The 22,183-nt window shown below is 44.1% G+C and overlaps 1 protein-coding gene across 1 annotated transcript in view; it reads left to right on the top strand.

Annotated features, from left to right (window-relative positions):
- Positions 1-21,026, top strand: part of NKAIN3 (sodium/potassium transporting ATPase interacting 3) — an 814,348-nt gene extending 793,322 nt beyond the window's left edge. The window contains exon 6 of the mRNA XM_033933437.1: positions 20,011-21,026. Within this exon, the coding sequence (XP_033789328.1) occupies positions 20,011-20,024 (14 nt within the window). The 3' untranslated portion in view covers positions 20,025-21,026. The remainder of the gene's footprint in view (positions 1-20,010) is intronic.
- The last annotated feature ends 1,157 nt before the right edge of the window (positions 21,027-22,183 follow it).

Below are 22,183 nucleotides of genomic sequence, written 5' to 3'. Positions count from 1 at the left end.
AATTTACAAGGCTGCACACACCGTGGGAAATGAAACATAACAATCTGGGGTTGCTTTTACCTACTGAATGTTGCTGCTATATGAATAGTTTGTGTTCTCATTCCTATTCCACTCTAAATCCCCCCAGGCAATATACAAATAACATTGGGGCGGTTAGTGCATTTTTTACTTGCCATTATCCCTGCAGAGGGCAATTTTATAGCAGGACACCTATTAAAGTCCTATTTAAGCAAACTATTTCATAAATTAAACTCCCATTTGTCCTTATAAAATACAGTATAATCTTGTGTGCGAGAATAATTTGTGCCAGAAGCATGCTTGTAATCCAAAGCACTCGTATATCAAAGTGAATTTCCCCATAGGAAATAATGGAAACTCAGACGATTCGTTCCACAACCCCAAATCTTTAATACAAAATACTATGGGGCTCATAATCGAAAGAGAAAAACGTCCCAAAACCGGCCTAAGTCGGCACATGGATGAATATTTCTCAAAAACGTCCAAGCGCCGAAAATAAAAATGGGTTTTGGACGTATTTCTAAATGACCTAGGCCTTCATAGTGCCGCTCAACGTCCAAAGCTAAATGGGGCGTTTCGGGAGGCATGTCGAGGGCGGGAGTTGGGCGGCACGTGGGCTGGCTTAGACTTAGTCGTACAGCATGTAAAACCAAAAGTTATACAGCCCAGGACTCCCTCTTGCCCCGATGTCGACGGGGAGGTCGGGGGTGCCGCGGGGCAAGAGGCCTTGGACTCCCTCCTGCCCTGATGTCGTGGGGTGTGTGTGTGTGGGGGGGGTTGATTCTGTAACCGGTGTTGTTTTTGACAGACACCGGTTACAGAATCCAGTTTTTAGGCGAAGGACTGGCTCCTCCTTCGCCTAAAAGCCTTTGAGTTGGACGTTTGGGGCTTAGGTGTTTTTTTGGTTCATTATAGGGTATAAGTGTAGATGTAGTGGTGGTCTGGGCGTTTAAACAGCTGAATGTAGAGGCAGGCCATTATCAATAAAAACCTCCATTTGGATGTTTTTTTTTGATTATGGACATTTTCTCTGCTTCTACTTTCAACGTTTAAGGCCTTAGGCCAAAAGGGACTTAGACTTTTTTTTTATTATGCCCCTCTATTTGTATATATGTTAAAATTTAATAAAATGTTTTGATTGTCTTGCAAAACACTTGTAAACCAAGTTACTTGCAATCCAAGGTTTTACTGTACTAGCTTAAATGATTGAAAACCTGCCTTAATTTAAGCTGGTATCCAAATTTGGGCATGCTACTGACATGTGTGCACAAATAAATTGGATAATGAGCTCTGAATCATCAATAATGGGGTGCTAATAACCAATTATTGATGTTAAAGACACTTATTAAAATATAAGAACATAAGAATTTCCATACTGGGACAAACCCAAGGTCTATCAAGCCCAATATCCTGTTTCCAACAGTGGCCAAACCGGGTCCCAATTACCCAGCCAGATCTCAAGTAGTAAAACAGATTTTATGCTGCTTATCCTAGGAATAAGCAGTGGATTTTCCCCATGCCATCTCAATAATGTCCTATGAACTTTTAGGAAATTATCCAAGTCTTTTTTAAACTCCGCAAAGCTAACTGATTTCACACATTCTGGATCTGCATTGTTCTACAAGGCATGGCACCTAACTTCCATGGACCGTATCTCAAAAAAGGGTGTGGCCATGAATATATTGGGGCATTCCAAAAAGTTGGGTCTAGCAGGCATAAGTCTAGCACTCAAAAGTTAGGCATGGGATCCACACTAGAGCCAGGATTCTGTAAACAGCATCCCGATTGTAGGCGTCCTATCGCTGTCTAACCAGCCAATCGGGACACACGTTTTTTTAAAAAAAAGCTCCCAAGGCAGGTCACCTACATTGGCAGAACCTCCGGGAGCCTAGGGAAGCCTGCCTAAGCTTGCTTAAGGCTAGACGTGGGCGTGGTTTGCCCCGGAAATAGCCTTAGGTGAACCTAGGCCAGCAGGAGATACATACAATGTAAGCCAGCAAAATGCTGGCTTACAATGTAAGTAGTCATGGCCGCTAAGCTTATTGCAGCAAGGGATCTCCCCCTGAACGAACGTGGCAGGAGAGATGCCCAATCTCTCCTGCCCGGAACATCCCCCAACCCCCGAACAAATCCGGCAGGAGGGTGCCCAATCCCTCTAGCCGGAAATCCCGGAAACCACCCACTCCCCCGAACGAAACCGGCAGGAAGGTGCCCACTCTCTCCCGACGGAAATGCCCCACCCACCCCTGAATGAAACCAGCAAGAAGGTGCCCAATCCCTCCTGCCAGAAACCCTGGAACCCCTCCCCCTGAACAAAACCTGCAGGAGGGTGCCCAATCCCTCCTGCCAGACATCCCCCCATCCCCTAAATGAAACCAGCAGGAGAGTTTACTTTAGGTGGCTATAGGCCACCCGTCGGCTTATAAGACCGGGATTCCTATACAGAAGCCAGGCCTAGATGCTATCCTGTACATATAAGGTGCACAACCTTGGCTCTGAATTTTTTTGACACCTAAGTTTCAGTGCTGTTTATTGAATTCCTTCATGGACAATTTCTCCAAATGGGTTTATTTTATGCTTTATCAAAAAGTATACAAGCTGAATATCCAAAAAAGTCAAAAAAATAACCAACAAATATTCAGAATAAAGCTGCTAATAGTGGAAGGAAACAGGCTGAAAGGCAAGTAACTAACATGGAGAAAAAGACCTCAGTGTTTCAAGGAAACAACCAAGAAACTATATGTTCAGTTATAAACTGCCATACAAAACATATACCAGGTCAAAAAACTCCATGGAAAAGATTCATAAAGATACAGTTTAAGATACACAGGAATGAACCTTATACTCCTAAGATAGGGTATGATCTCACTCTCTCACATTTACTGCTAATGCTCTCCACAGTACTTGAATTGTGACAAATTGGATAGCTTCTTTCTGATGTTCGTAAGATGCAACATGCATTGGCATGTTCTTATCGAAAGGGTCCAGGGAAGAGCGACCAAAATGGTTAAGGGGCTGGAGGAGTTGCTGTACAGTGAGAGGTTAGAGAAACTGGGCCTCTTCTCCCTTGAAAAGATGAGACTGAGAGGGGACATGATCGAAACGTTCAAGTTAATGAAGGGAATACACTTAGTAGATAAAGACAGGTTGTTCACTCTCTCCAAGGTAGGGAGAACGAAAGGGCACTCTCTAAAGTTAAAAGGGGATAGATTCCATACAAACGTAAGGAAGTTCTTCTTCACCCAGAGAGTGGTAGAAAACTGGAACGCTCATCCGGAGTATGTTATAGGGGAAAACACCCTCCAGGGTTTCAAGACAAAGTTAGACAAGTTCCTGCTGAACCAGAACATATTCAGATAAGGCTAGTCTCAGTTAGGGCACTGGTCTTTGACCTAAGGGCCACCACGTGAGCGGACTGCTGGGCACGATGGACCACTGGTCTGACCCAGCAGCGGCAATTCTTATGTTTTTATGCACTTGGAAATTCTTTTTGATCAAGCCTGCAGTACTCAAAAATAATAACAAATATTTCTGTGTCTTTCTAATATATTTTCTTGGTCGATTTCTTGGTACTTGAGGATTTCCCCTCTTTTCCATGCAGTTCCATGAATAATTTAATCAATGTCATTCTGATGTTTTCTCTTTTACCACAATATCCAGTTCTCTGGCATCCAGCTTTTTATCACTTTGGATGGGGATGTTCCAGGTGATCATAACCTCTTTGTTTTCCACACTTCTTTCAAAGTCATAATCCCAATGCTTTTCTGGGACACTGATGTTGCAGTGCTTACAAAGGGGCCCTTTTACCAAACCACAATAAAAAGTGGCCTTAGCACACCCTTACACCGGTTATTCACACACACAGCTGCACTAACTGTTTAGTGCACAGCACAACCTCATTCTGCCCCTCCCCCTCCCCCCAGCACTACAAAATATATTTTAAGCTTTAATGTATGAGTAGCACACACATGTCCAAAGATTTCCATAGGACACCTCAGCTCACCCTGCAGCAGTGGCGTACCTAGCATATGTTAAGATAAACACTTTCAATATTGAATATAAAGATGTCTAATAATGCAAAACAGAAACAGCATAGGCTTGACTCAATCTAAAAGTGAAGGAAAAAGCATATGTGACACCCGGGGCCCATCATTTTTTGACATCCCCCCATCTGTATGAAAACATGATTTTTAGTAACAATCCACACGAAACACATGAGTACCTAGGAAAAGGCAGCATCTTACATACTGCAGTGAGCAGTACAACATCAATACACCCATTGTAAAACTAAACAAGCCAGACTCGTACAGATCAATCCTGCAGTCAATCCTAACAAAAAAAACATGTCTTTCAAACACACAGAACACAGAAAACACCTTCGCCTAGTATGGAATATGTACCGGTAATCACAAACTAACCCCTCCGTCTTTTACAAAACTGTAGTATGGATTTTATCTACGGAGGTAACAGCTCCGACGCTCATAGAATTCTGAGCATCAGAGCTGCTACCACCACGGCTGGCGCTAAAAAACACTCCACAGTTTTGTAAAAGGGGATAAAATAGAAATACCTAGAAAAGGTTAAATTGAACCAGCAAGAAGCTGGACTCTGCATACAATGATCCACAGAAACCGTGACACATATCTCCTAAAGCAATAAATAAATAGTTTTTTTTCTACCTTTGTCTTTTGTGGTTTCTGCTTTTCTCATCTTCTTGTAACTCTCTTCCTTCTATCCATTGTCTGCCGTCTCTCTTCCGCTATATGGCATCTTCTCTCCTTCTATGCCCCTTCCAGAAACTGTATGCCTCCTCTTCCATCTCTCCTTTCACCCCCATTGGTCTGGCATCTCTCTCCTCTCCTTCCCTCTCCCACACTTCTCCTCTTCAATCCCTTTCCCTTTTTTCCTCATTTTACTTTTCAATTTATTTTCTGCATCTGTCTAGATTACGTTCTTACTACCCTTTCATCAATGTCCTTTTTTACTGTCTACCTAAAGCTTGCTACCTCTTTCCCTCACCCCTCCAGTGTTTCCCTAACAATCCTTTTTTCCCCATCATGTGCCCTCCTTTTATTTATCCCCTCCTTCCATCATGTATTTATCTCCAACCCTAAATATATAGCAAGAAAAAACTCGGAATTGTGAAATTCAATACTATTATAAACAAACACTTTCACTGAAATGAAAAGATGTCATAAACAAAAGAAAAGCAGCACTGCTATCATTCTGAAAGGGGAGTTACAGTTAACTGGAAGAAAAAGCCTCAGATAGGAGCCCTTCCACCACCACAATGGTGGTCCAAGGTGGTTGGACGTAGCACCTCACCGGCAAAAAACCTCCAGACCGGCTCCCCGTAGTGAAGAACTTAAAGCAGGGCGGCGGTGCAAAAGATAGAGGATAACGCTCCACTTATCTAGATTAGTAGATCGGTACACCGACGATGGCTAGCGTTTCACTCGTCTGCTGCCTCAGGGTGTAAAGAAATCCGATCAGAACTTAAGATAGGACGCAACAGCATCTCAGGATCAGAACGATAGCAGTGCTGCTATTCTTTTGTTTATGACATCTTTTTATCTCCAACCCTTCCATCTAGTACCTTCTCTTCTCTCTGTCCACTTCCATCCAGCGTCTGCTCCCCTCTTTCTCTCCTCCCATTTCCTTCCTGCATTTGCTCCCTTATCTATCCAATCTGCACTTCCATCCAGCATAGGCTTCCCACTACATCCAATGTCTGCCCTTTCTCTCTCCATCCACCCCTCTTCAATCAGCATCTGCCCCCTTTCTTTCCCTCCAATATCCTTCCCCCTTAAGTCTCTCCCCTTTCTCTGTACATCAATTCCATCAGCACCACCCTTCCATACCACCCTGCCCCCTTTCTTACCCTCCACCACTCTTCCATTCCAGCAGTCCAGCTCCTTTCTCGCCCTTCATGCAGCAAAGTCCCGCGATGACTGTAGCTGCCGGCTGCCAGTCCACCCCACTCCGACGTACTTGCTCAGGAGCGGACTCGGCAGCCGCATGATGGAAGGTCTCGCAATGACTCGTCTGCTAGCTCTGCTCCAGAAGAAGTAAGTTACGTCGGAGGGGGTGGACACGGCAGACATAGGGAGTTGTGGCAAAGTCCCACAATGACTGCGTCTGCCAGGTCTACCCCCTCCAACGTAACTTACTTCTTCCGAAGCAGAGCCGGCAGACGAGTCATCGCGGGACCTTCCTGCACCTCAGCGTGGCTGCCGACTCTGCTGCAGAGAAAGTAAGTCAGAGGTAACGTGACCATTTATTTTTTTCATCCAAAGGGGACATCTATTAATTCATCTTTCATTTCTTTCTTTCTGCACTCAGGCCCAACAATTGTCCCTTTCTATTCCCTCCCTCCCTCCCTCCTTTCTTCCCATGTCCTTAGTGCCCCCAGTGCCTCCTTCCCGTGTCCTTAGTGCCCCCAGTGTCTCCGTTCTGTGTCCTTAGTGCCCCCAGTGCCTCCTTCCCATGTCCTTAGTGCCCCCAGTGCCTCCGTCCTGTGTCCATAGTGCCCTCAGTGCCTCCTTCCCGTGTCCATAGTGCCCCACTGCCTCCTTCCCATGTCCTTAGTGCCCCCAGTGCCTCCGTCCTGTGTCCATAGTGCCCTCAGTGCCTCCTTCCTGTGTCCATAGTGCCCCCAGTGCCTCCTTCTCGTGTCCATAGTGCCCCCAGTGCCTCCTTCCTGTGTCCATAGTGCCCCCAGTGCCTCCTTCCCGTGTCCATAGTGCCCCTAGTGCCTCCTTATGTCCCCCCACTGTCTTCCAGATTTTGTCCACCCCCAAAGCCAGCCAGCCTGCCTGCATGCCTACCTATCTCCCTCCCTCCTTGCCACGCTACAGCCAGCCAGCTTGCCTGCCTACATCTTCCCTCCCTGCCGCGGAAAATAAAAAAGCCTCTCTCCTTCCTTTCCTGCAATCTTACTTCCCCGCTGCTGCTGCTAATCTCCGACAAGAAGTCTTCTTTCCGAAGTCAATTCTGACGTCGGAGAGGACGTTCTGGGCCAGCCAGGTGGTGATTGGCTGGCCCAGAACGTCCTCTCCGACGTCATAATTGACATCAGAAAGAAGACTTCTTGTCAGCGATTAGCAGCAGCAGCGGGGAGGTAAGACTAATGTGACCTTTAATTTTTTCATCAAAACCGGACATCTATTAATATTCAGTCCCGCCCCCAATTTCTTCCATTCATTTTCATGTATACACAATATCTTATTAATTCATAATGGTAAACATAAAATATATTAAAAAAAACACAAAGCACACGGTACGCAGAGAAAATGTTAATTATCATTTACGAGTTTCAGGGATTTTTTCAAAGATGTCAAGACAGATTACTTTAAAATATGCAATGTCACCTCAGTAACTATAGAAAAATAGACACATATAGTTCAAAATATGGACAGCAGATATAAATTCTCAAAACAGACACATTTTGATCACTAAATTGAAAATAAAATCATTTTTCCTACCTTTGTTTGGTGATTTCATGAGTCTCTTGGTTGCACTTCCTTGTGACTGTGCATCCAATCTTTCTTTCTTTCTTTCTTTCTTTCTTTCTTTCTTTCTTTCTTTCTTTCTTTCTTTTGCATCCAACATTTCTTTCACAATCCAGCCCCATCCCCTTTGGGTCCAGGTATCTCTCTATTTTCCCTCTATTAGCATCCCCAGATCCAGTGTCAGTTCTCCTTTGTACCATTGTTCTAGGTCTCCCTCTCTCTCCCTCCCTCTCTGTCTGAACCTCCCATAGTCTTGCATCTTCCTCCTGTCTTTCCCCTTTCATCCAGGCCTTTCTCTCTGTAGTCTTTCTAATCTGCTTACAACCCCCCCCCCCCACACACACACACACACACACACTTTCTCTGCCTCTTTCTCTCCTTCTTTCCTTCCTCCTTCCCAGCAGATTTTAGCATATCTTCTCCTTTTTTCCTCTCAGATCCAGTATCTGTCTCCTTCCTCTTTTCCTCCTCCTAGGTCTGGTATCTGTCTCCTCCCCTTCCCCCCTTTCTGGCATCTCTCTCTCCACTCTCTTCCTCCCGTTCTTCCCTGGTCTTCCTTCTCAATTTATTTTGTGTCTCTGTCTAAATTCTTTTTTATTATTTAGTCCTCAATTTCCCTCTTTCACTGTGTCTACCTATATCTTGCCACCTCTTTCCCTCACCCCTTCTAGTATCTAACTCTATCCTCGTCCCTCAATCCAGCATGTGCCCTTTTTTCTTTCACCTCCCCACTTCCTTCCAGCGTCTGCTCCCCCTCTCACTTCCATTCAGTGGCTGACCCTCTTCTCCCCCACACTTACATTCAGTGTCTGTCCATCTCTCTACCCCTTCCATCTACTGATCATCTTCTGTCTCACCCCTTCTAGTCACTGCCCTCTCTGCCCTTTCATGAAATGTCTGCCTTCTCTCTCTCTCTCTCTCTTTTCCATATGACATCTTCTTTCTTTCAATGCTCCTTTCATAACTATCTATCCTATGCCTCTTCTCTCCTTTGTACATGATTGATTTCAGCTCTGCCACCTCTCCATTTTTTTCTCTCTGTCACCACCCCATCCCCTATGCTCTGGCATCTCTCTCTTCTCCTTTCCTTCCTTCCTTCCTTCCCACTCCACCCCAAGGTCTGGCATCTCTATCTCCTTCCCTTCTCTCCCCCCATGCCCTGGCATCTCCCTCCTATCTCTCCCTCTGGCACCTCCTCTCCTTTCTTTCCCTCTGGTCTGGCATTTTGTCTCCTTTAGTTTCCCTTCCTTCCCCCCATGCCCTGGCATCTCTCTCCTCTCCTTCCATCTCCCCCTCCCATTCCATTATCTAGCATCTCTTCTCCTTCCTTTCCCTCCTTCTTTCCACTTGGTCTGGCATCTGCCTCCTCCCCCTCCCCCTGACATCTCTCCCCCCCTCCATGGTCTGGTAGCTCCTTTCCTTTCCTTTACACCCATGGTCTTGGCATCTCTTTCCTCTCCCTTCCCTGGTGTTCTTTCTCCCCACTCTCTCTTCCCCATTTCCCTTCAGTGTCCTCAGCCCACTCTCTCTCCACTTTCCTTCAGCGCACGCACATAAAACAAGCAAGTAATTTTATATCATTTTCATTCTATTCATTCGTAGAAATTAAAGTCTAAATAATGCCAGTCACATAACAAAACATGATTTTACAAAAATAATTCCCTGCACTTTCAAGCCTGCAAGGATTGCTAGATGTCTTTCAGCAGCTCCCCTCCCTCCCCCTTACCTTCGTGGCCAAGTCAAAGTGATCTACTAACAATAAAATTTTAAAAACACAAAACACACTGTACGCAGATAAAATGTTAATTATCATTTATATTCCACGGGTTTTCAAAGAGGTCAAGGCAGATGACTTTATGCAATGTCACCTCATTAACAACTATACAAAAATAGACAAATATACCCCCTCCCTTTTTACTAAACCGTGATAGTGGTTTTTAACGCAGGGAGCTGCGCTGAATGCTCCACGCTGCTCTCGACGCTCATAAGCTCCCTGCGCTAAAAACCGCTATTGCGATTTAGTAAAAGGGGGCCATAATGCAAAATTTAGACAGCATATATAAATTCTCAAAACGGACACATTTTGATCACTAAATTGAAAATAAAATCATTTTTCCTACCTTTGGTAATTTCATCAGTCTCTGGTTGCACTTTATTCTTCTGACTGTGCAACCAATATTTCTTCCCTTCTTTCAGGCCTCCTGTAGGCTTCCTCTCCTCCAGACCTCATTCTCTCCCCCCTTTTTCTTTCTTTCACCCTGCCCCCTTCTTTCTTTCTCTCTCCATGCCACCTTTCTTTCTGTATGTCTGTCTTTCTCTCTCTCTCTCCGTGTCCCATTTCTTTCTTTGTTTCACCCTGCCCCTTCTTTCTTTCTCTCTCCATGCCACCTTTCTTTTTGTATGTCTGTCTTTCTCTCTCTCTCCGTGACCCATTTCTTTCTTTCTTTGTTTCATCTTGCCCCCTTTCTTCTTTCTTTCTCTCTCCATGCCCCCTTTCTTTCTCTATGTCTGTCTTTCTCTCTCTCCGTGCCCCATTTTTTTTCTTTCTTTCTTTGTTCACCCTGTCCCCTTCTTTCTTTCTCTCTCCATGCCCCCTTTCTTTCTCTATGTCTGTCTTGCTCTCTCTCCGTGCCCCATTTTTTTTTTCTTTCTTTCACCCTGCCCCCTTTCTTTCTTTCTGGCTCCCTGTCCCCCCCATTTCTTTCTTTCTTTCTCCCTGCCCTCCCCTATGCCACCGCCATTGGGAAACATGCTGCCACCGCCGCCGTGGAATAGGATGCCACTGCCGCCATCGGAAACAGACTAGCGCCGAGTTCTCCCTGCTTCTCTTCCCCACAGGGCCGACCAACTCTCGCCACCCAACGCCAATTCTAACGTCGGAGAGGACGTTCCGGGCCAGCCAGGCAGCGATTGGCTGGCCCAGAACATCCTCTCCGACGTCAGAATTGACGTCGGGTGGTGAGAGTTGGTCAGCCCTGCGGGGAAGAGAAGCAGGGAGATCCGGCCTGTTCCCTGATGGCGGCGGTGGCTTGGGAGAGGGCAGTGAGAAGGGAAGCAGGTTTGGCACCCCTGCTGTAGACGAGCCGCAAGTGGCTAAAGAGTCGCATGTGGCTCGTGAGCCCGACCACTGCCCTAGAGAGAACACTGGAGGGTGGCCAGCTGTGCACCCCCTTGGGGCTTGCACCTGCGGCGGACCTCCCCCCCCCTTGTTATGCCACTGATGAAGAGTTCTATAGAATCCCCAAAAGTAGGGTCACCATACGGCTCCAGAAAAAAGAGGATGGATTGAGATATCCGAGTTATACTTCCATTGCTTTCAATGGAGAGGGGGTCACTTGGCAGCGGGAGGGAGTGGGCATCCCTTTCACTGCTGGGGAAAGGGGTTGCTTGATGGCAGCAAAATTTTCTGGCGGGTCTGAGCTGTCAAGCCTTACTTTCCTGTCAATGCCTGAGCCAATCAGCGCTCAGGCAGTGACCAAAAAGTAAGGCTAGGACAGCTCAATCAGTCCTGCTGGAAAATTTTGCTTGCAAATATAGGACAGTGAGATTAGGGACTCACTCGGCGATAATAGAGAATCGTTCAGAGTGCTCATTTAAATATTAAAGACCTCATCATAACACATTTGCATGGCAGAGTAATCCGCTTTTAAAATACATGAATGCTAAACCAGCTGGAACCGGTTTAGCGACCACGTTAAAGTTTTGAGAATCTTCCCCTGAGTCAGACCAATGGTCCATCTAGCCCAGTAGCCTGTCTTCACGATGGCCAGCTTAGGTCACAAATACCTGGCAAAAACTCAAATAGTTACAATATCTAGGGTTAAAGGATATTTCATAAATTGTCATGTACTGTATAAAATAGGTAAAGAATGTACCTTCAAACTATCTTTTTATCCTCTTGTGGACGAGCCGGCGCCTGCGGATATAGTAGGCTCCGGTTCAAGCACACAAATACTCACGCCGACGTGCTTCCATAAAGTTGGAAGTCCTGCTGGGCTCAATGTTCATTGGTAAAGCATGAAAACAACAATTCCAAAGAGTCAGTTTTATAGTTCATGCTACAAGTCACTTTTATTGTGGGGCTTATATTGGGAGCCAACTTCCATTCAGTCTGTACTCCCAATCAACAATACAAGTTCCCCCAAAACAAAACCAGAGCTGATGAAAAAACGCTATATCTCAGCACTCATCTTCATACAGGTAAGTAACCAAAACACTTTACAAAAACGTTTGTCATCAGTGGCCAAGATAAATCTTCAAAACAATACTGTTATCTTCAAAAAGAGCGGCAGTTAGCAAGGTTGCTATTAGCACTGCCTGTAGTGCTGTATCCAAGCCTGAGAGTAAAATAGGCTTGGCCCCAGCCAGCTCCAAAGGAGTTGGTGGGGGAGGGGAGTAAGCGAATCCACCAAAATATCTGTTAACACAGAATGCCCAAATGGCCCCACAAACCCATCCAGTTGTACAGTGGATTCTCCCCACACTTACTTCCTCATTCTTCAGCATTCAAACACAAAAGTAAACTTAACAGAGCAGATTTCTTCAATTAAAGAAAACGTTTTTTTCTTTTCAAAAGTTCCCCTAAAGGGAGAAGTGCAGCACTGCTCTCTTTCTTCCCTCAATTGTCAACAGCTGCAGAGAAGCAGTTCAAACAATTTGCTCACCTGAGCTGGAAGAAAAAACCAAAAGTTTCACAAACATGTATCCTATTATTCTTCCATAGGCATACCTTCAGGACAAACTGCAGATTCCTGGCAATCCATAAATTCAAGCTCTGCTGGCTGGTTAGTCTCAGGGTCAGTATCAAACTCTAGCATTTCCACATCAGTAGAGCTGTGAGGATCAGGAGCATTATCCTGGATACCTCCTTCCTGAGCAGGCTCAGGGCAGACTGACTTCCTTCCCCTCAGAGCAGCTTCTATTACGTTCAGCCGGGCACGCCCAGTTCTCTGAGGGGGAGGGCCAGCCTGCAGCTTCTTCCTAACTCTCCCAGGAGCAGCAATCAGCTTTTGCAGCTGAGAGTTGGCAGGAGAGGAGGAAGTGTTCTCAGGCTGTTCCAGGCTGTTACATTCAGCATCTTTCACTCCCTGGAGCTCAGCTACCTGAGATTTAAAGGGAAATGAACCATCTTCCCTATTCTTTCCCTCTGGTTTGCTACATTGATCAGCTCTTCTGACAGTTGTAATAGGTTTAGACAAACCCCTGCCTGGCACAAACCGAGCTTTAAGGCTAGGGGTGTGACATACCCTCACCCTAAAAATGATGACCGTCCTTTGATTTAAGGAAAAGAGGGTCATCATCCTACATTGTCCTTAAGTCTGGCCATGTCCTCTGGGCAAACAGGACTTAACGTTAGTAACGTCTCCTTGGTTTATTACCTTTTTTTGCTAGCTCTAAGGTTGGTGGATCGGGGTCTTCAAAGTCCTCGGGCCATCTCAAGATCGGTGGCTGATATGGTTTTCCTAAAGCCTCATCAACCTGACTCTTGGCCCCTTCCAAACCATCCACCCTCTGAGCCAATGCAGCTATCACCTGGGTTATACCACCCAATTCTCCTTTCTGCATGTTTTCCAACTGCTGTCTCACTTCCTCAAGGTCCTGGTCCATATCTTTAAATGTATCCAGAACCTTTTCAAAATGTTGAGCGTGCTGTTCTATTTGCTCTTCCTGCAGCTTCTGTTTCGCTAACCAACCTTCTGTTGTGTCAGTTCTGGTGGTTAGCTCACCGCAAGTATCCTTAATTTCCCTGACACTATTTTGTATCACCTGTTGTTGAGTCTGACTTTCCCTAACTTGCTCTTGGACCACCTTGAGCTGGGAATTCACCTGTTCTATGAGGTTAGTCAGTTTCTCCGCTTCCCTCTGGAATTGGGCAGTGCTTTCATCCCACTCCTGATACCAATTGTGGACGAGCCGGCGCCTGCGGATATAGTAGGCTCCGGTTCAAGCACACAAATACTCACGCCGACGTGCTTCCATAAAGTTGGAAGTCCTGCTGGGCTCAATGTTCATTGGTAAAGCATGAAAACAACAATTCCAAAGAGTCAGTTTTATAGTTCATGCTACAAGTCACTTTTATTGTGGGGCTTATATTGGGAGCCAACTTCCATTCAGTCTGTACTCCCAATCAACAATACAAGTTCCCCCAAAACAAAACCAGAGCTGATGAAAAAACGCTATATCTCAGCACTCATCTTCATACAGGTAAGTAATCAAAACACTTTACAAAAACGTTTGTCATCAGTGGCCAAGATAAATCTTCAAAACAATACTGTTATCTTCAAAAAGAGCGGCAGTTAGCAAGGTTGCTATTAGCACTGCCTGTAGTGCTGTATCCAAGCCTGAGAGTAAAATAGGCTTGGCCCCAGCCAGCTCCAAAGGAGTTGGTGGGGGAGGGGAGTAAGCGAATCCACCAAAATATCTGTTAACACAGAATGCCCAAATGGCCCCACAAACCCATCCAGTTGTACAGTGGATTCTCCCCACACTTACTTCCTCATTCTTCAGCATTCAAACACAAAAGTAAACTTAACAGAGCAGATTTCTTCAATTAAAGAAAACGTTTTTTTCTTTTCAAAAGTTCCCCTAAAGGGAGAAGTGCAGCACTGCTCTCTTTCTTCCCTCAATTGTCAACAGCTGCAGAGAAGCAGTTCAAACAATTTGCTCACCTGAGCTGGAAGAAAAAACCAAAAGTTTCACAAACATGTATCCTATTATTCTTCCATAGGCATACCTTCAGGACAAACTGCAGATTCCTGGCAATCCATAAATTCAAGCTCTGCTGGCTGGTTAGTCTCAGGGTCAGTATCAAACTCTAGCATTTCCACATCAGTAGAGCTGTGAGGATCAGGAGCATTATCCTGGATACCTCCTTCCTGAGCAGGCTCAGGGCAGACTGACTTCCTTCCCCTCAGAGCAGCTTCTATTACGTTCAGCCGGGCACGCCCAGTTCTCTGAGGGGGAGGGCCAGCCTGCAGCTTCTTCCTAACTCTCCCAGGAGCAGCAATCAGCTTTTGCAGCTGAGAGTTGGCAGGAGAGGAGGAAGTGTTCTCAGGCTGTTCCAGGCTGTTACATTCAGCATCTTTCACTCCCTGGAGCTCAGCTACCTGAGATTTAAAGGGAAATGAACCATCTTCCCTATTCTTTCCCTCTGGTTTGCTACATTGATCAGCTCTTCTGACAGTTGTAATAGGTTTAGACAAACCCCTGCCTGGCACAAACCGAGCTTTAAGGCTAGGGGTGTGACACTCTATAATAAACCTATACTCGCGCATTCGCTGTTGAAATGGCATGATCCCTGCTGCTGTGATTTCTGCCGTGTTCCATTTGCGGCATATGGCAACTTGCAGCGCAAGCATGTGCGGCGGCTTGCAGTGCATGCAGCGTGTGGTGGCTTGCGGCGCATGCGGTGGTGAGAGCAACGACGGGAGGGTGTCCGAGGTGCTGCGAGGCATCCGGCTGCTACTGCTGCACAGGGAAGTGGAGGGGGAGAGGGAAAAGGGGCTGCTTTGGGGGGAGGGATGTGCTGGGGGCAGGCAGCAATCTTGGTTTGCTCTGGGGGCCAGAGAGAGATAGGCAGAGGGCCAGGGACAGAGACAGAGCCACAGACAGAAAGAATGACAAACAGACAGGGGGCCAGAGAGACAGACAGACAGCGGCCAAGTATCAAGAAAGAAAGAAAGAAAGACAAGGGGCCAGGGAGAGATACAGATGGAAAGAATGACAAACAGACAGGGGGCTAGAGAGACAGACAGACAGATAGCCAGCGGCCAAGGAGCTAGAAAGAAAGAAAGAAAGACAAACACACAAGGGGCCAGGGAGAGACACAGACAGAAAGAATTACAGATAGACAGAGGGGCCAGAGAGACATACAGAAAGACAGACAGACAGTGGCCAAAGAAAGAGAGACAGAAAGAAAGAAAGATAACCTTCAGATCACCACAGAGATCCAAGATGGATGCCACTACCTGCTAGCTGCGAGGACGCCTTCGATCTTCGTCCCATTTTACCTGTAAAGTGGTGAGAGGTTTCTCTCTATCCATGCCTAAGAGAAGGGGGAAGAGCATCGGTGGAGCCTCCCGACGCTCGGAGCCATCAACTATAACTATAGACAAATTTTTTAGATGACTTCAACAAGGACAGACGCCATCAGGGAATCGCCCACTGGATCTGCCGGCAGGGAGTAATGCCATGGCGGCTATCCCTGGGATAGATGTCATGCTGAGCCCCAACCTCAGGACTCCGCCTCTACAACCAGCACTGCAAAGAGCAAGCTCCCCGTGAGAAGAGACTGCCCCGGAAGAGGAAGTTCTCTCAACCTCGGAGGCTAGCATTTCGGAGAGCTTGCCTATGGAAATAGCACAGAGAGGTGTTTCCTCTCTGAAAGGGAATGCGGTTGGGACATCTTCAGCTCATGAGGCACAAGCGCCTCAGAAGGTAAAACAATCTAAAGAACTGTACTGTGTTACACCTGCAGTAGCCTTTTCTCCTTCTAAACCCCCAGAGGTTACCCTAGACACCCTTTGGGATTTAGAGGCGAATTTAGGTAACTCTCTTAGTCCACGAATAGAGTATTTGGATAAAGAAATAGAAAGAAGAAATAAAGCTTTTAAAACAGGACTTGACACTGGTGACAGTAGAAAAACAAAATCAAGAATTAATCGTAAAAGACAATGTTATACTGAGGAGGAAGATTGAGGCCCTTGAGAATTGTAATCGTGTTAACAATTTACGTCTGATAAACTTTCCCAAGATTTCCTCAATCACTCCTCATGATATGATTATACGCTACTTCATTGAGGTATTGGAAATACCAGAAAATTCCCTACCTCCCCTTACAAGGGTTTATTATTTACCTATAAAGTCTCAAGAAATTCAGGATCGTGACCAGCAAGAAGGTCCTTTGGATGTTTGTGCACTTTTGGAGAAATCCGACACAGAAGTAGCTTTTCCAGCTACTTTATTGTTGACTGTAGCGTTATCTCCAGATAAAGATTGGATTCTTAAATTGTTCTTTAAAATTAGAACTAAGGACTTTCTGGGGTTTAAAATACAGATTTTCCCCGACGTTTCGAGAGAAACGCAGAACAGGAGATGAGAATTTCTAATGTTGAAACCAGGGGTGACCCAATTAGGGGGTATCTTCTTTTTACGGTACCCTTGCAAGTGTATTATCAGAAATCGCTCTTTTAAATATGTGTTTATAGATCCTTCTCATTTAGTTAGTTTTCTCTCCCTAAAATGCTTGGAAAAGGATGGTGTAACAACAACATCTACTGTATAGAAATAAGTCCTTTGTTTCAGCAGCAGTTATACATATCTTTATTATAAATAATACTTCAGTAATTACTCTTTTTTCTACTTCTTGGATCATTTATGAGGACTTGAGTGTAATTAAGGAATGTATTATTATTTTTATTTGATGAATTCTGTTTAATTTGTTATGTTTTAGATTATGCTTTCTGTACAAGATGTAAAGCTTGGAACATAATTTTGAAAAGTTAATAAAATATAAATTAAAAAAAAGAAAGAAAGAATGACAGACAGACAGTGGCTAAGGAGACAGAGACAGAAAGAAAGACAGACAGACACATCTATTCTAGCACCCGTTATTGTAACGGGCTTAAAGACTAGTTTAATAATATTCCTTAACTTTATATATATATATCTTTTGTTACACCCAATAACTAAACCCTCAAACAATAAACTAGAAGGATGGTATATCATACAATGTAAACAGTTGTCAGTGCATAGGACCTCACATAACATACGTTATCCCAAGCCCACATTCTGTTCAATTTTCAAATAATCATTTATACCATTACCTCCAATTTTTGTTTTCAAATTCTATGACTTGCAGCTTTTAAATCAGCAACACTTATCTTAAACAATGAACTGTTTGTCCAATTAAGGGAAGGGAAAGAGGTAATGGTATAAATGATTATTTGAAAATTGAACAGAATGTGGACTTGGGATAACGTATGTTATGTGAGGTCCTATGCACTGAAAACTGTTTACATTGTACGATATACCATCCTTCTAGTTTATTGTTTGAGGGTTTAGTAATTGGGTGTAATTTATAAAATATCCTTTAACCCTAGATATTGTAATAATTTCTTTTTGGGTAGGATTTTGACTAAAAGGATCCGCGTTTCTTGTTTCTGAGTTTCAAAAACTCAAATAGTATCAACATTCCATGCTACCGATCAAGGGCAAGCAGTGGCTACCCCTATATCTCTCATAATAGCAGACAATGGACTTTTCCTCCAGGAACTCATAAACCTTCTTTAAAACCAGCTACATTAACCACATTATCTGGCAATGCATTCCAGGGCTTAAATATTGTCTGCGTGAAAAAATATTTCCTCCTATTGGTTTTAAAAGTATTTCCTTGTATCTTCATCATGTCCCCTAGTCTTTGTAATTTTTGACAGAGTAAACAAAATTGATCCACTTGTACCTGTTCTACACCACTCAAGGATTTTGTAAACTTCAATCATATCTCCCCTCAGTCGTCTCTTTTCCAAGCTGAAGAGCTCTGACCTCTTTAGTCTTTCATCATTGGGTGGAAGGTTTCAGCATATTGTCTACAATGACACCCAGATCTTTTTCTTGGGCGCTGATCCTCAAGGTGGACCCTAACATCTGGTAACTATGGTTTGGGTTATTCTTCCCAACGTGTATCACTTTGCATTTGTCCACATTAAATTTCATCTGCCTCTTGGATGCCCAGTCTTCCAATTTCCTAAGGTCTGCCTGCAGTTTTTCAGTCTGCATGCGTTTTAACAACTTTGAACAGTTTAGCGTCATCTGCAAATTTAATCACTTCACTCATGATTCCAATTTCCAGATCATTTATAAATATTTTAAATAGCCCTGGTCCCAGTACAGATCCCTGTGGCACTCCACTATTTACTCTCCTCCTCTGAGAAAAATGGCCATTCAACCCCACCCTCTGTTTTCTTGTCCAATAACCAATTCCTAATCCACAACTGAACATTGCCTCCTATCCTATGACTCTTTAAATTTCTTAGGAGCCTTTCATGAGGAACTTTCACTATATCAACTGGCTCACCTTTATTCACATGTTTATTCACACCTTCAATGAAGTCAAGCAAATTGGTGAGGCAAGACTTCCCTCGCTGAATCCATGATGACACTGTCCCATTAACTCTATGTCTATGTTTGATTTTTTATAATTTTTTCCACTATGTTGCCCAGTACTGAAGTCAGGCTTACAAGTCTGCAATTCCTGGTTCTCCCTGGAACCCTTTTAAAAAATTGGCAGGTTCCTGAAGAAGGATTACAGATTCAGATAAGTGATTCCTTCAGATGGATTATTTGTGATATAAGTTTGAAGATGGAGTTAAAGATACATTATATGTGCTTGTGAACAAGGGTTGTGTGTTAATATTACCTATTTGGAGTGATCAGATTGGCAAGCTGGGAAGGGATTCCCTGGTGGAGAATCTTGTAAGTCATTGTAAGAATTTTATGATCAACGCAGAATTGAATAGGGAGTCAAAGAACCTGTTTTAATAAAGTAGTAATGTGGTCTGTTCTGACAAGTCTGTTCCTGATGAATTAACACTACCAGATGGATTGCCATTTAAAGTGGAATGCACCTCTATGGACTTGGGTGTTCTTTTAGATACAAAATTATCATTTAAACCACAAGTTAATTGCAATGTACGAGTATTTACTGTTTTCTTAAAACTGTGTCAACTTCATACTATTCATTCCTCATTTGTTGGTTCAGGCTCTCATTTTGTCTCATCTAGATTATTGTAATCTGCAGTGAAATTTCATTCTACATGTCAGATATTTCAAAATGCTTCAGCTAAATTGAATATTCATTTGAAGAAATTTGATAAAGCTACTCTTGCCCTGATTTGTTTGCATTGGCTGCCTTTTCTGGCTTGTATTAGCTTTAAGTTAGCATGTCTGGTGGGTTGTCATATTAATGGAGACAAGAAAGAGGACTACATACTAAAGACTGAGGGCTCCTTTTACTATGCTATACTAGCGTTTTTAGTGCGCGCTAACCCCGAGCTATACAAAAAATACTAACACCAGCTCTATGGAGGCGTCAGCATGTAGCGCACATGGCAATGTAGTGCGTGCTAAAACCACCACAAGGAGCCGGGAGAGTATCAAAATAAAAGTTTAAGCCTACCCTATGAATTGATAACTTCTTTGCAACCATCGATTAGCCAGTAGATATCTTCAGTTCCTTCCATGAAGGTATACTGAGGAGGTATTATAATTGTGCCTTGAAACCTGGTAATTAAAATATCTCAGCTCTACAAATTGCTGGGTCTCTATGGGTCCAGGACTGAAGAATTCAATGTATCTTTAATCTTTAATTTCATTTTAAAAATGAGCAACCACAATTTTCTTTAGCTGCAAAAAGTGAATACAACTCTGATTAAAAGTGCCTCTGTATTTAGTAATAGTTATATGTGTATTCTGTCTTCCTTAGGTCGAAATAAATGATGAAATCTAACTGCAGAAAAATTAGTCATTAGGAAGAAATGCACCACCCTGAAGAACACTTCTAAAGATGGACATGTCACCTGTTTTTCACCAAGGACTGAGTAGGCCATTGATCACAGAATTTCTTCCCAAGACTGAAATCCTAAATCTCAGCCTCAGTATTGTCATCATCGGGTGGTTTCTCGTAGGGAATATTTTTATTATGGTTTTTTTTCTTTAGATGGACACTGTAAATTGTAAATTTGTTTCTCTTACTTCTTTTTAATAACTAGTTTACAGCATGAAAAAAAAAAGAATCTGTGAAAACTGTGTATTATTAATGTGTGAGAGAATTGTATTTTCAGTAAACCAAGCCAGTATTTCTTAACTGATACAATAATGTGTGGCGAAGACCATGCTGATATAAAAGCATCAACTTTAATTAGACTCCAAGAAATGGGTCTGCCTCCAAATTACAAAAATTCAAAAAGGTGTTATCCAAGATATATGAGGCATTCAGAAACTCTAAACGCTCCATTAATCTGAGGCGCTCTAATTCTTTATTTTGAGTAATTCTAATTAACAGACTGCTTAGAGTAAACATTTAGCTATGTGCACAGCTCTCTTCTCGTTTTCTCCTATACGTTTGTCATCTGTGAGTGGAAAGCTAAAGCAAAACTGCAATAATTTATGGATATGTCAGCTCTGGGAGTTTCAGAATTCTTCAGATACCTTTCATGTTTTTGATTTGTGTCCCCTCCACCTAAACCATATCCAAAATAGAAAACAGGCACTAACCTAAGTTATGCATAGCTCAGAGGCACTGTTCCCTTTCAGCTGAGCAGGAGTCTTCTAACTGCATTGCTGCCAGTAGGGAGTGTTGTTTCAATACTGTGTTTTCAGTTGGCGGAGACAGGAAGGTTCCCTGTAGTAGTACTGCCCGATTCATGGAAAAAAAATTGATTTGGCTCATTAAATTGATTTTTCAATTCAATTCACTTTTCCCGCCCAATCGAATTTTTGGTTTTGGTTTCCAAACGTCCTGGCGGGTTTATTTTGTAACCTCTTCACCCACCCACCCACCCCCACTTGCCCTTTCCCACCCCATGCTTACGCTCTCTAACACCAGCTCTGGAAGGATACACATTTCAAATATTGTAATCACAAAATAGAAAATAAAATTATTTTTTCTACCTTTTGGTGTCTGGTCATTTTATTATTCAAATCATGTTGGTCCCAGGCTCTGATTTCTGTTGTCCTGCTATTTGATGTTCTCTTCTTTCTCTGTGCTCACCATCCATCTTCCATCTCTTTACCTTCCCTTCCACTGCTTTATCCAACATCTCTTTCCCACTGTCTCCATCTCTCTTTTTTCTCTCGCCATGCCTTGTACCTTGGGTCAAATTTCTCTATTCTCCTTCATGCAACATCTCTTCCTTCCTTCCCTCCATTATCATGTGCAACATTTCTTTCTCTCTCCACATGCACCATCTCTCCTTGCCCTCCACCCTATGTCCAACATTTCTCCCTCTCTCGTCTCCATGCATGTCTCCCTCCCCTTCACCATATGCAGGATTTCTCCTTCTCACCCCTTTCTGCCTCTTTGTTGCATCTCTTCCTTCCTCTCCTCCACCCCATGTCCAACAATTCTTCCTATCTCCTCCCCTATGCAGCAGCTTTCCATCCCTCCCTCCCATCACCCTGTGCAGTAGCTTTCCATCCCTCCTATCCCCCCTGTGCAGCACCTCCTGACTGACCCCCCCCCCTCCAATCTCCAACCGTATGATCTGACATACGGGCCTCCCAAAGCAGCAGCAGCAGTAGCTGGCAGGAAGAGGCAGCACTCAGAACAGGCTGCTTCTGGTTTGCTCTGCCAGGGCTTCCCTCTGCTGCATCATCAGTGACATCATCAGTGACATAGCAGATGAAGGCCCCAGCGGGGTAGGCCAGGAGCAGCCTGATCCAAGTGCTGCCTCTTCCCGCCAGCCATCACTACTGCTGCTTTGCTTTCAGAGACCCGCTCAGGACTCACTGAATTGGTGAATCGATTCAAATTGGTGAATCAGGCAGCACTACCCTGCTGAGGTTGCCTGTCTCTCACTATTGCAAATGTGAGTGAAACAGCATGTCACACTGACAAGACTGTTAGTGGAGAACTCCCGCTCAGCTTAAAGGGAATA

This window comes from Geotrypetes seraphini, chromosome 2, assembly GCF_902459505.1.
Source record: "Geotrypetes seraphini chromosome 2, aGeoSer1.1, whole genome shotgun sequence".
In the NCBI taxonomy this organism is placed as follows: domain Eukaryota; kingdom Metazoa; phylum Chordata; class Amphibia; order Gymnophiona; family Dermophiidae; genus Geotrypetes; species Geotrypetes seraphini.
Note: the sequence above shows the minus strand (reverse complement) of the source record. Positions and strands in the feature narration are given on the sequence as shown.